The sequence below is a fragment of the Rhinoderma darwinii genome, assembly GCF_050947455.1.
Source record: "Rhinoderma darwinii isolate aRhiDar2 chromosome 1 unlocalized genomic scaffold, aRhiDar2.hap1 SUPER_1_unloc_8, whole genome shotgun sequence".
Taxonomy (NCBI): Eukaryota; Metazoa; Chordata; class Amphibia; order Anura; family Rhinodermatidae; genus Rhinoderma; species Rhinoderma darwinii.
In genome coordinates this window covers 104,051-120,033 of record NW_027461672.1, presented here as the reverse complement: position 1 = coordinate 120,033, position 15,983 = coordinate 104,051, and the positions used below count along the sequence as shown (strand labels likewise).

At 44.3% G+C, this 15,983-nt stretch overlaps 1 protein-coding gene across 1 annotated transcript in view; it reads right to left on the bottom strand.

Annotated features, from left to right (window-relative positions):
* The window catches only part of LOC142674686 (uncharacterized), a 44,638-nt gene that overhangs the window by 3,482 nt on the left and 25,173 nt on the right, over positions 1–15,983 (bottom strand). Inside the window, exons 4-6 of the mRNA XM_075847204.1 lie at positions 7,714–7,877; positions 7,075–7,248; positions 6,867–6,990 (exon numbers count right to left, since the gene is read on the bottom strand). Coding sequence (XP_075703319.1) covers positions 6,867–6,990; positions 7,075–7,248; positions 7,714–7,877 — 462 coding nt within the window. The remainder of the gene's footprint in view (positions 1–6,866; positions 6,991–7,074; positions 7,249–7,713; positions 7,878–15,983) is intronic.

The window sequence follows — 15,983 nt, the reverse complement described above, 5'->3', positions numbered from 1 at the left end:
ATATATCAGACACTTCCCTCAACACTTCTATGCTTATTGATCAGAGCCGAAATGACAATGTTGCGCCGCGGTCCCAGTGCTTTGTAAGCCGCAGGCCTATTGTATCGTCCGCGATCGCAGACCTCAGATTTCTATAATCATGCAGATGTCTTCCTCCCCAGAGATGCCAGCACATGCGGCCGTCCTGTCCTGCAGTAACCACTGGGGTGTGCACAAGCTCATTTCTGGCCTTAATGGGCCAGAGAACACACATGTTTTAGATTGACGGATTGCTCCCATGGTCACCATGGACTATAAGAAGGGCCCTGCCCATTCCTTCATTGCCTGAGGGTTGTTGTGTTACCCGTGTTAGTCTTTGCAAATGGTCCCTTAGTGTTTTCCAGTTCCCAGTTTTCCTGTTCATGCTACCTGTATCCCGTGCTACCTTGTTCCTGTGCCGTAGAAAGTTGGAGTCGTGTTGTGTCGTATACTACGCCTGCTGTATTTCGCCACGCCTGGTGTCTTCCTGCTGCCAAGGTCCCATCAGAGCTTGCCATCGCTACTGTCTGTATTGCCACAGGTACCCTTATTCGAACAATTGACTTTGCCTTGGTATCATGTTTGGCCAGCTGCTATCCCGCTACGGCAGGACGGCCCAGTGGGTCCAAACCCATCATGACAGTAAGCTCAGGCGATGGACCCGCTGGTCAACCCAAGACCATGATGACGTCACAAGGGATGTGAGCGGATATGCTAGACCTCCGGTCTCGACAGGACCAACTCTTCCAGGCGTTGAACATTATTGCACATCGGCTGAATGTGCAAGCTGCAGTTTCCCCAGCACCTGCTCCTATTGCTTCTGCTGTTCCTCCTACTAAACCTCCGGGCAGTACTGACCCTCCGACTACATGCCCCAGTTGTGGAATGGGGTCCAAGTGCCTGAACCGCTGCCTGGGGCACATCCATCTGGCCCAGCCTCCCCAGCCTCAGTCATTGGCAGGATTGCCTGCTCACTATTCAGTTTGCGGATGTTTTTAGCAAGAAGGAGGCGGAGACGCTGCCCCCACACCGGGTGTATGGTTGCCCAATTGAACTGGTTCCTGACACATCCCTTCCCCGTGGAAGGGTATACCCTCTCTCCTTGCCAGTCAGTCTATGTCCGCCTATATTAAGTAGAATTTGGAGAGGGGCTTCATACGAAAATCCTTCTCCCCGGCCGGGTTATTCTTTATCAAAAAGGACGGATCTCTTCGACCCTGCATCGACTACCGGGGTCTCAACCAGATCAAAATAGATATCCATTGCCACTGATTTCTGAGCTTTTTGACCGCATACGAGGAGCCAAGATTTTTTCTAAACTAGACCTGCGTGGGGCTTGCAACCTAGTCCGGATTCGCCATGGTGACGAATGGAAGACAGCATTTAACACCAGAGACGGGCACTATGAATACCTGGTGATGGCCTTCGGTCTGTGTAACGCTCCCATGGTCTTCCAAGAATTTGTTAATGACATCTTCCGTGACCTCCTCTATGTCTGTATTGTGGTCTATCTTGATGACATCTTACATTTTTATCCAGACCCGACGACTCATCAGAGACATGTCCGTCAAGTTTTGCTGAGATCAAGGGAGAATCACCTGTATGCCAAGTTGGAGAAGTGCGTGTTTGAGAGAAATGCTCTACCCTTCCTGGGCTACATCATCTCGGATAAAGGCCTCAAGATGGATCCTGAGAAGGTAAAAGGCCGTCCTGGAATGACCACATCCTCAAGGCTTAAGGTCCATACAGCGTTTCCAGGGATTCGCCAATTTCTACCTGCAGTTCATCCCAAACTTCTCACTGGCAGCTCCCATTTCCACCCTCACCAAAAAAGGCATGAACGCCAAGGCGTGGACTCCAGTAGCGGAATCCGCATTTAATAGCCTGAAGAGTGCCTTCACGTCAGCCTCTACCTTCCATCATCCTGATGTATCTCGACACTTTTGTTACTCTAAACTTTCTCTTCTGCAGAGCGCAACTACTCGATTGGGGATTGGGAGTTACTGGCCATCAAATTGGCCCTGGAGGAGTGGAGACATCTACTAGAGGGTGCAGTCCATCCCATCCTGATATTTACTGACCACAAGAACCTCACCTATCTCCAGACGGCCCAACGAGTGAACCCCCGTCAAGCCAGGTGGTCGCTGTTCTTTGCCAGGTTCCAGTTTAAGCTCCAGTATCGCCCTGCCGATAAGAATGTGAGGGCCGATGCCTTGTCCAGGTCATTCGAGATAGAGGACAACATAAAGTCTCCACAAAACATCATTGATCGGTCCTGCATTATCTCTGTCAATCCTTTGCAAGTAAGAGACAACCCTCCGGGGAGGACTTTTGAGCGCTTGGCAGACAGAAGAAGAATCCTTCGCTGGGGACACAGTTCTAGACTGGCGGGTCACGTGGGTGTCCGTAAAACCCGAGACCTGATTGCCAGTCATTTCTGGTGGCCCACGCTGCCCAAAGACATGATGGACTTTGTCTCGTCCTGCACGGTGCGCGCGGCTAACAAGGTTGCTCACTCCAAGCCTGCTGGCCGGCTCCAGCCGCTGCCTGTGCCCAATGCTCCCTGGCAGCATATAGCAATGGACTTTGTTACGGACCTGCCTCCCTCTACTGGATGCAGTGCGGTCAGGGTGGTTGTGGACCGCACTGCATTTCGTTCCGCTGACGGGTATACCTTCCGCCTTTCGACTGGTCGACGTCTTCATCCAACACATCTTCCGTCTGCATGGCTTACCTCTGCATATCGTGTCGGATCGGGGGCTTCAGTTCACCTCGAAATTTTGGAGAACCCTCTGCAAACTCCTTGATGTAAAGTTGAACTTTTCCTCAGCCTACGATGCCCCGTCCAATGGCCAAGTCGAGAGGATCAAACCAAATCATGGAGAACTATCTACGACACTTCATCTCCTGGCAGCATGATGACTGGGTGCAGCTTCTTCCTTGGGCCGAGTTCTCCTATAACAACCACACAAGTGAGTCTACCGCTTCTACACCGTTCTTTAATGTCTACAGTCAACATCCACGAATTCCTCTCCCTGTGTCAGCTTCGTGCCTACAGCGGACTCTGCATTCAGGGACTTCCTAAAAATCTGTCAGCAAACCTGATCCTTTACTCTGCTGGCGGTCAGCCGCATGAAGCGAAAGGCAGACACAAGGAGAAGAGAGCCTCCCCAATTTCTTCTGGGTACCAAGGTCTGGCTGTCCTCATGCAATATCCGGCTGAGGGTGTCGTCGTGCAAATTCGCTCCCAGGTTCCTCGGACCCTTTGAGATCCTCCAGCGGATCAACCCGGTCTCTTAGAAGCTTTGGCTGTCCGATATCCTACCCTCAGAATCCCCAACTCCTTTCACGTGTCTCTTCTGAAGCCTGTGGTCCTGAACTGCTACTCTAAGACTCTTAGCCCTGCAGTTGCCCCCAGCGGTTCTGCCGATGTATTTCAGGTAAAGGAGATCTTGGACTTCAAGAGGAAAAGCCTTTTACTTGGTGTATTGGAAGGGGTTTGGTCCAGAAGAGAGGTCCTGGGAGTCAGAGGAGAACCGAAATGTCTTCCCTCATTAAGAAGTTCCTCTCTCATTCTGGCCCCAAGAAGAGGGGGCATACTGTAATGTCCGCGGTCGCAGACTCCTATCATCCTGCAGATGTCTTCCTCCCTAGAGATGCCAGCACATGCGGCCATCCTGTCCTGCAGTGACCACTGGGGTGCGCACTCGATCTAATTCCCAGCCTTAATGGGCCAGAGCACACACGTTTTAGATTGACTGATTGCTCCCATGATCACCCTGGATTAGAAGAAGGGCCCTGCCCCTTCCTTCATTGCCTGAGCTTTGTTGTGTTACCCCTGTTAGACTGCCTTCTACTCCACCATAGTATTCAATTGCATTTGTCTCCTAAGGATGTGAATACACCTGAAATCGCCAGCACACATGGGTCCTATTATTAGAGCCCCGTGCCAACCAAAAGAGTACCAGATTTTTGACCAGGAACAATACTCCCTGCTTATATGGGAAGTCAAAATTTACGAGAGGGAACCCACGGTCAGACAAAGTACCTGTAAGGAAAACAACTACTCCAAGATTTCTCTCTACAAGGGATGGAAAACCACGGAGGTGTTATAGTTATATACCTCCAAGTTTAATTTCCCTGGTGCTGTTATGGCGAATGGGAAAAAAAATAATATTTATGAATACATTTACCAGTAATTGGTTTTCTGTGAGTCTATGAGAAGAACTACACTGTCCTCCTCCATATATACACTGATCATCCATAACATTAAAACCACTGACAGGTGAAGTGAAGAACATTGATGATCTCGTGACAATGGCGCCTGACAAAGGGGGGATATTAGACACGAAGTGAATAGTCAGTTCATTAAGTTAATGTGTTTGAAACATGGAGAAGTATAAAATTACAAAGGACAAATTGGTCAGAGTATCCCCAAAAACTGCCAGTCTTGTGGGGTGTTTCTGGTATGTAAAGGTTCGTACCTACGAAAAGTGCTCCAAAGAAGGACAACCGATGTACCGGCAACAGGGTGATTGGAGGTCAAGACTCAATGTGCGTGAGGAGCTCATCTGGTCCCAACCCACGGAAGGGTTATGTACGACAAATTACTGTAAGGCCTCGTTTACACGAGCGTGATATACATCCGTGCGTCGCGCGTGCTATTCACGCGTGTCGTACGGACCTATATAAAAGTCTATGGGGGCATGCAGACAGTCCGTGAGTTTTGCTCAGCGTGAGTCCGCTGAAAAAAACTCACGACATGTCCTAAATTTGTGCGCTGTTCGCGCATCACGCACCCATTGAAGGCAATGGGTGCATGAAAATCACGCGCACCCCACGGAAGCACTTCCGTGGGTTGCGCGTGATTCACGCAACAGTAGTCAAAAGTATGTTTGCAAACAGAAAACACCACGTGCTTTTCTGTTGACAAACATCCAAACGGAGTGTCATCATGATGGCGGCTGCGCGAAAATCACGCAGCCGCGCATCATACAGGGCTGACACACGGAGCTGGTAAGTGCCTTTTGTGCACGCAAAACGCCGCATTTTTTGCGTGCGCAAAACACACACGCTCGTGTAAACCAGGCCTAAAAGTCACTGCTGGCTATAATAGTAAGGTGTCTGTACACGCAGAGCATCACAGCTTACTGCGTATGGGCTGTGTAGCCCCAGACCAGTCAGGGCGCCCATGCTGACCCCTGTCCACCACGAAAAGTGGCTACAATAGGCAGCATCAGAACTGGGCAATAAAACGTGACGTGGTCCGATAAATCCTGTTTTCTTTTACATCATGTGGACGGCCGGGTTATGTCACTTACCTGTGGAAGAGATGGCAGCAGGATGCATTATGGGAAGAGAAGCCGGCAGAGGCAGTGTGATGATCTGGGCAATGTTCTGTTGGTCCCGGAATTCATGTAAATGTGACACGTACCACCTACCTAAATATTGTTGCAGACAAGTAACCGTTATGGCAGCGGTATCCCTAACGGCAGTGCCCTCTTTCAGGAGGATAATGCCCCCTGACAAAATGCTAATATTGATCAGGAATGGTTCAAGGAGTTGACTTGGCTCCAAATACCCCAGATCTCAATCCGATCGATTATCTGTGGGATGGTCTGGAGAACAAGTCCGATTCATGGAGCCCGCACCTCACAATTTACAGGACTTGAAAGATCTGCTGCTAACGTCTTGTGCCAGATCTCATGGAGATGTCACGTCTCCATGGGTCAGAGCTGTTTTGGCAGCCTGAGGGCGACCTACACAATCTTAGGCATGTGGTTTTAATGTTATGGCTGATCAGGCTAGACACAGAGAGACATTTTACATAGTTACATAGTTAGTGGGTTAAACAAGGTCTAAGTCCATCAAGTTTAAACTTTTTAGACTTACAAACCCCAATTCATCCAGAGGAAGACAAAAAATACTTTATAGAGGACTTGTCGGCTCTCCTCACACGTCTATTTTAGTGCATAATTGTATTCCCCGTGAATCAACAATTCTGGAGCATTTTTTCTCAGAACTCTGCACCATGCTGTTCCTCTGTTATTCCTACTGGAAATGTAAGATTAAATTCAGAAAAGGGTGTTACCATTCCCTTTGGGAAATAGTCGTGTCACTACACCTTCTGATATTGTCAGCACTGATTGGACATGGTCAGACTATATGGACACGCCCCCAGATGGTAACACACTAGATGTCAAATCATTCATACATTTCTAGGAGGAATAACAGAGGAACAGCACAATAAAAAGTTCTAAGAAAAGGTGATGTATAATTATTAAATTATGGGATATGCAAGTATTTAATTTACACAACGAATCCCAGTAGATCCAGAGGAAGGTAAAAAACAATCTTTACACGACAAAGACCCAATTCTACATAAAGTAGAAAATACCTCCCTGCCCCGGCTGACAATCGAACAGATCCCTATTCTACATTTCTACCACTGACCCTGTGTATTGTGTCTTACAAAGAAGATATTCAACCCTTTGTTATATCTGGACATGATTGTCATGTCTGCTGTTCCCACATCAGTCGCAGATCAGTCGCTGGTTATATAAGACTATGTTCACACATGGAAAAATGGTGGCAGAAATTTCTGTGATTGTCCAACTCATCTGATTGTGGTTAGTAAAAATTCATGTACCTGTTGCAGAAAGAACAACATTCAGTTATATAGAAACTTCTACTACAAATCTGTGACTATTCCCTAGTGCAGCCCTGCAGCAAAGCAAGGAACGTGTGATCGGAGATCAGGAATCACATGTCTGTGTATACTGCACATGATGAAATGAACACTTCAACAAAAAAATTAATAATATATAAATGATATATCTATATCTCACCTTGTGATGTGCGCGGCCAGTAGTTCTCCATCATAACCTCCTCGTACAGATCCTTGTGTCCTGCTAGATACTCCCACTCCTCCATGGAGAAATAGACCGCGACATCCCGACACCTTATAGGAACCTGACACACACAATGATACAGTCATCACCCAGACACCTCCAGTGCTGTTACTGTAGAATTTCCCAGGATTCCCAGCAGTGTCACCTCTCCAGTCAGCAGCTCAGTCATCTTGTAGATAAGTTCTAAGATCTTCTTCTCATGTATCCGGGAGTGAAGGGGAGGCTCTGTGATGGGGCTCTGACTACTGCTCCATCCTCCTGACTCATGGATGATGGGAGTCGTACGGTCACCCGATGTCTTCTTCACTATTGTGTACTCCTGTGTATGGAGAGAGACACTTAGAGACTGAACACAGTATTCCCCCCTCAGTAGAAAGAGGGAGATTGTGACCCCGTTGTATAGAGCTCTAGTGACCCTACATCTGTAATACTGGAGACCTCACCTACAAAAAGACATTGAAAAAATAGAACGAGGCCAAAAGTAAAAAGGAAATAATATTGAGGGGACTAGATGGACCATGTGCTCTCCTCCTGCCGCCATCTTCTATGTTTCTATATAGATGTCATCCTGATCCTCCTGGTTCCTGGTCATTCTCATTACTCTACAACATTACTATTGCTGCATTGGTGACATGACACATAACTGACCATATTGGTGGCTGATCTTCAGCTTCTTGACGTCACTTGGAAGGTCTGGACGCTGTTATACAGGACACTGGATTCTTCCTATTATGTATTGTCCCTTCCCTATGTGGGACTTGTTCTATAATGTAGAAAAGTTTACCTCTCCGCTCAGCAGGTAGATGATCTCCAAGGTGAAGTCTAATATTCTTCTGCTCATCTCATTCCTGTCCTTGTCCATCCTTGGTGGGTCATTCAGGAGAAGGAACGTTGTGGAGGAGAAGATGAGAAAACTGGAGGAACTGGAGGATCTAGTACTGCAGACGTCTTTATGAAGAAAGGAGAAGATGGAGATCATACAGGGGACAGCATCATGTGTGACATACAGAACCTCACTTATTCATCATTGAGAGAAATATTTTCTCAAAGCCGTCACCACATGGATTAACCCCTTCCCGACATTCGCCGTATATATACGGCGCACGTTGGATGGGGGAAAACGAGCAAATGTGTCGGTTGTGTGTTGCAGCTAACACTTCAGGGTAACGAGAGGGATCTCAAAAGCGAACGCGGCATTTAAATTACTAGAAACAGGGGGTGGCCCCCTGTTACGTTCCAATGGCCCCCCACGCGACGCGTTCAGGGGGCACCGTTGGATAGCATGGCAGCCTGAGGGCTTGATGAAGGTCCCCAGGTCCGCTATCATATCGTGCAAGAGATCCAACGATCACTGGTTAAAGTCTCCTAGGGGGACGAGTAAAAAAAAAAAGGGAAAAACAGTAAAATAAATAAAGTAAAAAAAAGCCAGTTTTCCCATTTTCCCTCAAGCACAATGTAACAAAAAAACAAAACAAATTAACATAACTGGTATCAACGCGTCCGTAAAAGCCTGGACTATTACAATATGTCATTATTTAGTCCGCACCGTGAACGCTGTAAAAAATTTAAACCATCAGAATTGCTATTTTTTGGTCACTTTATCAACAGCAAACAGAAAAAAAAATATAGCTCGCACAGCAAAAAAAAAAAAAAACCCTCATATCGCTCAGTCAACAGAAAAAGAAAAAACTTATGGCTCTCAGAATGTGGTGACAAAACTCAAATGTTATTTTTAACAATCAATTTTTTTTTCTTGTAAAAGTAGCAAAACATAATAAAAACCTAAATAAATTTGGTATCGCTGTAATCGTATTGACGCGCAGAAGAAAGTTAACATGCCGTTTTTACCACACGCTGTACACGTAACGACTAAACTCCCCAAAAGATAAAGGAATCGCTGTTTTTTTCCTATTCCATCTCACAAATAGTTTTTTTCCAGTTTCCCACAACATTATACGGAAATTTTGATGGAAAAATAAAAGAGTTATGGCTTTTGGAAGGCGAGGAAGGGGCGACGAAAGTTAAAATCCGAAAAATGGCTGCGGCGAGAAAGGGTTAAAAGGGTATTCCCAACACGAACATTTCTTCCCAGGATATGCTAGAAACGTCGGATAGATGCGGCTCCACCTCTGGCCGTGCTCGGCTGTTTCTGGAACTCCTATACAAGTCAATGAAGAGAGTCGTGCACATGTGTGGTCACCTCTCCATTCATTCTTCAACTGGATGTAGTCATCACCTCACCAGGCGAGTCGGGGGACCCCCGTTTTCCACATAGAGATGGGACCCCATATATCAGACACTTGCAACATATCTCTCAGGTGAGAAGAGTAAAATGAAGACATTCCCCCCCCCCCCAGGCGATGAAGACCTGACTCCTGACAACCTGACACATGGCGGATACTGGGGAGACTTTGCTGACATCTCACAAGACGTGGTGCACACTATGCAGTCAGCGTTTGATATAAACTGTGAGGTTCTGCAGCAGCTGAGGTCACATTATATATAAAGGAAACATGCAGTGTGATTTCTTATCATCATGTTATAGCGCAGGTGGAGCGGAGCAGAGTGATACATTGTTTTGTGGGATAAGATTCTGTATAAACTTGTATTTTACTAATTTAACCCCTTCCTGCACAGAACATTTACCGCTCAGGAGTTGTTCACAGGCTATAGGGAAGTCCGGACACCTGCTGCAAAGGCTGGAGATCTGAGAGAACTACGATTATAACCGTTTCACCCCTTCGATGCTGCGGTCAATAGTGACTGAGGCATCTAAGTGTTTGGGGGGGGGGGGCTCCTCTGTAAGTTCATCCTCACCTCGAGATTGTGGACTAATGATGAGTTGTCAATTTCAATTGTGTAGAGAGGAAAAAATAACTTCACTTACATAATGTTTTATTATGGATTTTTTTTTAAACTATAAATAATTGTTATCACCCCAAAAATAATGACCGGACTTATGAATTACGATGTTTTACGACTTCTTTCAGCGTGAAGTTTAAGGAGTTTAGAAACATTATTGTAAAGTGTCTTCCCATTTGCGGTCAGGACTGGATGACATTATTCGGGATGGTGTAAGAATTATTGCAGAGAGACCCCAACACGAGGACAACGTCTCCCCCGAGTTTATGTGAGAGTGAAATACGGAGTCAGACTTGTCTCACCACTGAAGGTTATTTCCACCGTGGTCATAAAAAGCCGATCCTGGAATTATAACAAAGCTACAAATAGTTCTTCATCTTGTACAGATAACGGGGTCACTAGTAAGACAGATATAGATTATAACACATCACGTCATTTATCTCATCCGCTCTCTACAATGTCAGGTTCAATATGTCGGTTGTACAACATTCATGGTGCGAATACATAAACCTCTTCTAGACCGTACCAAGAAAGTCGCCAGTAATCCATCAGTCATGTCCAAACACGGCCATCCCCATGACAACACTGAATGTCATGGTGCGGCAGAGAAGTATGGGGAAGGTTTACAGAATGGGCGATTTTACGAAAAAAAACCAAAATCTAGATTATTTTCAACCCTATAGACAATTTTCGATTTTAATCTCGATGTTATTATTTTTAGGAGTAATTAACCCCTTAGTGACCAGCCTATTTTTTGCCTTCATTACCAAGCTAGTTTTTACGTTTTTAAACCGTCTCATTCAATGAGATATAACTTTTTTATTTTTGCGTCGACATAGCTGTGTAAGATCTTGTTTTTTGCGGGACAAGTTGCATTTTTTAATAGCACCATTTTGGGTTACATATAATTTATTAACGTTTATTAATATTTTTTAAGGGGGGACGAAAAATCAACAGCAATTTCTCCACTCTTTTTTGTGTCCTAAATTTACACCGTTTACCGTATTGTATAAATAACACAATAACTTTATTCAGCGGGTTGTTACGATTGCAACGATACCAAATTTATATACAATCGAAGAAAGGAACTGCAGCACTCAAGTTAATCTAAAGAAGTGTATTTGATTTATTCACCAATCATTAAAAACACTTGCAACATTTCAACTCATGAATGGGTCTTTATCAAGCGCACCAAATGTATCGTTTTCTTATGTTTTACTACTTTTACACAGTAAAAACCCTTTTTTTTTTCAAAATGACTTGTTTTTGTGTCTCCATATTTAAAGAGCCATAACTTTTTATATTTTTCTGTTGATGCAGTTGTATGAGGGCTTTTTTTTGCGGGACAACTTGTATTTTTTATAGGTACCATTTTGGAGTACACGCAACTTTTTGATCACTTTTTATCAGATATTTTTAAGGCAGGTTTCACAGAAAACAGCAATTTTTGCATTGTTTGTTATTTTATTTTTTACGGCGTTCGCCGAGCGGGCTAAATAATGTAATAACTTTATAGTTGGGGTCGTTACGGATGTGTCAAAACCAAATATGTGTAACTTTTTTTTTTGTAACCCCTTAACGCCCTGTGACGTACTATTACGTCACGGGCGGTGGACTGTTAACGCGAACTGACGTACTATTACTTCATCACGTTAACAGGGTACTGTGTCTGCAGACACAGTTTTAAAGCAGTGACAGCTTAACGATACCACTGCTTCAAGGCCAGGACCAGAGCTAGCCTCCGATCCGCCGATTAACCCCTTAGATGTAGCCCTCAAAACCGAGCGCTGCATCTATGGTGTTTACAAGCAGATCGGAACACTGCAATGAAATTGCGGGGTTTCCGATGACTGCTCCGGCAGACCGGAAGCCTAGCAATGGCCACCTGTCTGCCTAGAACAGACGCATGCTAGGTCCCGCCCAGAGGCGGGGCCTAAAAGTCTTCCGGCCGCAGTAACAAAATTGTGCAGGCTCAGAAGCTGAGCCTGCGACATCAGCCGCTGGTGTCAGCTGTATATATGGTTGTGTTCAGATGGCACTGGTTTCTTTGGGTGCTCGAGGTAGGGTCCCAACCCGGGTATAGGTTAAGAATTTGTACTCGGCACACCTTGCTTGTGTTACAAAAATATATTTTTTTATTTTTATTATGGATGCCAGAGGCTGTATGTGCGACGTCGACGTTTCGGTCAGACAGACCTTCGTCGGGCACTGAGCCGTGCTGGGGACTGGATCGGTACAAAATGATGCGTGTATAGCGCTGCTGTGGTCAGTAACCGGCGGCTTACCGCTCTGTGTTGGCGCCAACACAGAGCGGTAAGCCGCCGGTTACTGACCACAGCAGCGCTATACACGCATCATTTTGTACCGATCCAGTCCCCAGCACGGCTCAGTGCCCGACGAAGGTCTGTCTGACCGAAACGTCGACGTCGCACATACAGCCTCTGGCATCCATAATAAAAATAAAAAAATATATTTTTGTAACACAAGCAAGGTGTGCCGAGTACAAATTCTTAACCGGTGTCAGCTGTATGTTACAGCTGACAACATGCTGTAACGGCAGGGAACGGAGCTAGCTCCGATCTCTGCCATTAACCACTTATATGCCACGATCAAAAGCGATCGCGGCATCTTAGTGGTTTGTAGAGATCGGTATCAACACGACGTGATCGTGACAAAGCCGATCCTTGCTATGGCAACCGGAGGCCTAATAATGGCGTCCTGGTCTGCCACGTACAATAGCCCATTAGGCCCCGCCCACAGACGGGACCTAATAGGCTTGCTGTCAGAGAATGACTGACAGATCTAATGCATTGCACTACGTGGGTAGTGCAATGCATTAGAGTAAAGATCAGAGGTGCAGGCCCTCAAGTCCTTTAGTGGGACAAAAAACAAAAGTTGAAAAAAGTTGAATAGAAGTGTAAAAACAAAAGTTTCAAGTTAATAAAAACAAACACTGACTTTTTTCCTATAATAAGCCTTTTATTATAGGAAAAATATGAAAACGTTAAAAAAAAAGTATACATATTTGGTATCACCGTGTCTGTAACGACCCAATCTATAAAACTGTAATGTTATTTTTCCCGCACGGTGAACACCGCAAAAAAAAAACAATAAAACAACAATGCCATGATCATAATGTCCCATATACCCCCAAAACAGTAGCAATAAAAACTACAACCCGTCCCGCAATAAACAAGCCCTTACACAGCTTTTTTGACTGAAAAATAAAAAAGTTCTGGCTTTCCGAATATGGCGACACAAAATGTGCAGAGTGTCCAAAGCGAATAAGATCGGGCACCATTTATCAGTGCGATACTGGCCACATATCTCTGAAATATTATTTATTTACCAAATTATTATACCCTGATGTTCTCAGCAGATTACATATGCCCCCACATTATAAACTAAAATACCAGCAAAACCCCTAAACAGAACTACCAAGCAAAATCTGCGCTCCAAAAGCCAAATGGCGCTCCCTCTCTTCTGAACCCTACAGAGTGCACAAACAGCAGTTTACGTCCACATATTGTGCACTAAAATTGCATATCGGCGGAAAATGTAAATTTTCACTTTGCACCATCCGCTACGCATTAATTATTAATGGAAGAACACTTGTGGGGGCAAAATGCTCACTACACCCCTTAAAATGCCTCAAGGGGTGTCGATTCCAAAATGGGGGTCACTACTTGGGGGTTTGTTTTACTATTTGACCTCGGAGACCTGCAATTGTGGTCCAATGCTGTGAAAATCACCAAAATAGACCTCAAATGCGCATGTTGCTCTTCACTTCTGAGCTCTGTAAAATGTCCAGGCAAATGTTAAATGCCTTGAGTGGTGTAGTTTCCAAAATGGGGTCACTTCTTGGGGGCTTCTACTATACTCTGGTACCTTAGAGTTTTGCAAATGCAACATGGCGCCCAGAAACCAATCCAGCAAAATCTGCATGCCAAATAGCGCTACTGCCTTTCGGAGCCCTGCCGTTTGTCCAAGCAGCAGTTTATGACCACATGTGGAGTAATTACGTACTCTGGAGAAATTGCTTTACAAATGTTGGGGTGCTTTTTCTCCTTTTATCCCTGAGTAAATAAAAATATTCAACTTTTTAGTGAAAAAAATGCTGATATTAATTTTTACGGCCTAATTCCAATAAATTCTGCAAAAGACCAATGCTTACTATACCCCTAGAAAGATTCCTTAAGGGGTGTAGTTTCCCAAAAGGGGTCACTTTTGGGGATTTCCTACTATTTTAGTCCTGCAGGCACTTTGCAAACGTGACAGGTCACCCGAAAACCATTTGAGCTCCAAATGGTGATTCTTCCCTTTTGACCCCTGCCGTGTGTTCCCTTTTTGACCCCTGCCTGCCAGAGTTTATGACCACTTATGGGGTATTGCCGTAATCGAGAGAAATTGGTTTTCAAATGTTGGGGTGCTTTTTCTCCTTTATGCCTTGTAAAAATTGAAAATTTCAACTTTTTATTAGAAAAAAATTGGATTTTCATTTTCCCAGCCTAATTCCACTAAAGTCAGCAGAAAACCTGTGGGGTCAAAATGCTCACTATACACCTCGATAAATTCCTTGAAGGGTGTAGTTTCCCAAATAGGGTCACTTTTGGGGGGTTTCCACTGATTTCATCCCTCAGGAACTTTGCTAATGTGACATGGCACCCAAAAAATCATTGCAGCAAAGCTTGAGCTCAAAAAGACAAATGGTGCTCCTTCCTTTCTAATCGCTGCCGTGTGTCCAAACAGCAGTTTATCACCACATATGGGGTATTTCCGTAATCGGGGAAAATTGCTTTTCAAATGTTGGGTAGTTTTTTTCTCCTTTATGCCTTGTAAAAATTAAAAATTTCTACGATATATTCAAAATAATGTATATTTTAATTTTCACGGCTTCAGTCCACTAAATTCAGTAAAAACACTGTAGGGTCTAAATGTTCACTATACCCCTTGATAAATTCCTTGAGGGGTGTAGTTTGTGAAATGGTGTATTTTTGGGGTGTTTTCACTGTTTTGGTATCACAAGACCTCTTCCAACGGATATGGTGCAAAAATATATTTGAGTAAAAAGAAGGCCCCAAAATCCTCTAGGTGCTCCTTTGCTTCGGAGGTTTGTATTTCAGCGAATTGGCACACTAGGGCCACATGTGGGATATTTCTAAAAACTGCAGAATGTGGGCAATAAATATTAAGCTGTGTTTCTCTGGTAAAACCTTCTGTGTTACAGGAAAAAAGGATTAAAAATGTAAAAAAAAAATACATTTGTACATTTCATCCCTACTTTGCGGCAATTTTTCTGAAACGCCAAAAGGGTTAATAAACTTCCTAAATGCTGTTCTAAATACTTTGAGGGGTTCAGTTTTTAAAATGGGGTGATTTATGTGGATTTGCATTGTATGGGCACCTCAAAACCACTACACAACTGAACTCATCCCTGTAAAAACAGTCTTTTGACATTTTCTTGAAAATGTGAGAAATTTCTGCTAAAGTTCTAAGCCTAAGGATGTTCAAAAAATGATGCCAATCTAAAGTAGACATACGGGAAATGTTAATTAGCATTTAATTTGTGCGGTATTACGATCTTTCTGAGGGTATGTTCACACGCAGTGACCAAAAACGTCTGAAAATACGGAGCTGTTTTCAGGGGAAAACAGCTCCTGATTTTCAGACGTTTTTGTAGCAACTCGCGTTTTTCGCTGCGTATTTTACAGACGTTATTGGAGCAGTTTTTCAATGGAGTCAATGAAAAACCGCTCCAAAAACGTCAAAGAAGTGTCCTGCACTTCTTTTTCGCGGGCGTCTTTTTACGCGCCGTATTTTGACAGCGACGAGTACAATTACACCCCGTGGGAACAGAACACCGTAAAACCCATTGAAAGCAATGGGCAGATGTTTGTTGGCGTAATGAAGCCGTTTTTTCAGGCGTAATTCGAGGCGTAAAACGCCCGAATTACGTCTAAGAACACGGCATGTGAACATACCCTTACAAGCAGATACATTTAAATTTAGAAAAATGCTAATTTTTGGTGTTTTTCACAATAGAATACAGAATGTATAAACAAAATATTACCACCAACTTAAAGTATAATGTGTCACGAGAAAACAATCTCAGAATCGCTTAGATAGATATAAGCATTCCAGAGTTATTAGCACATAAAGTGACACGTCAGGTTTTAAAAATGGGGCTTTGTC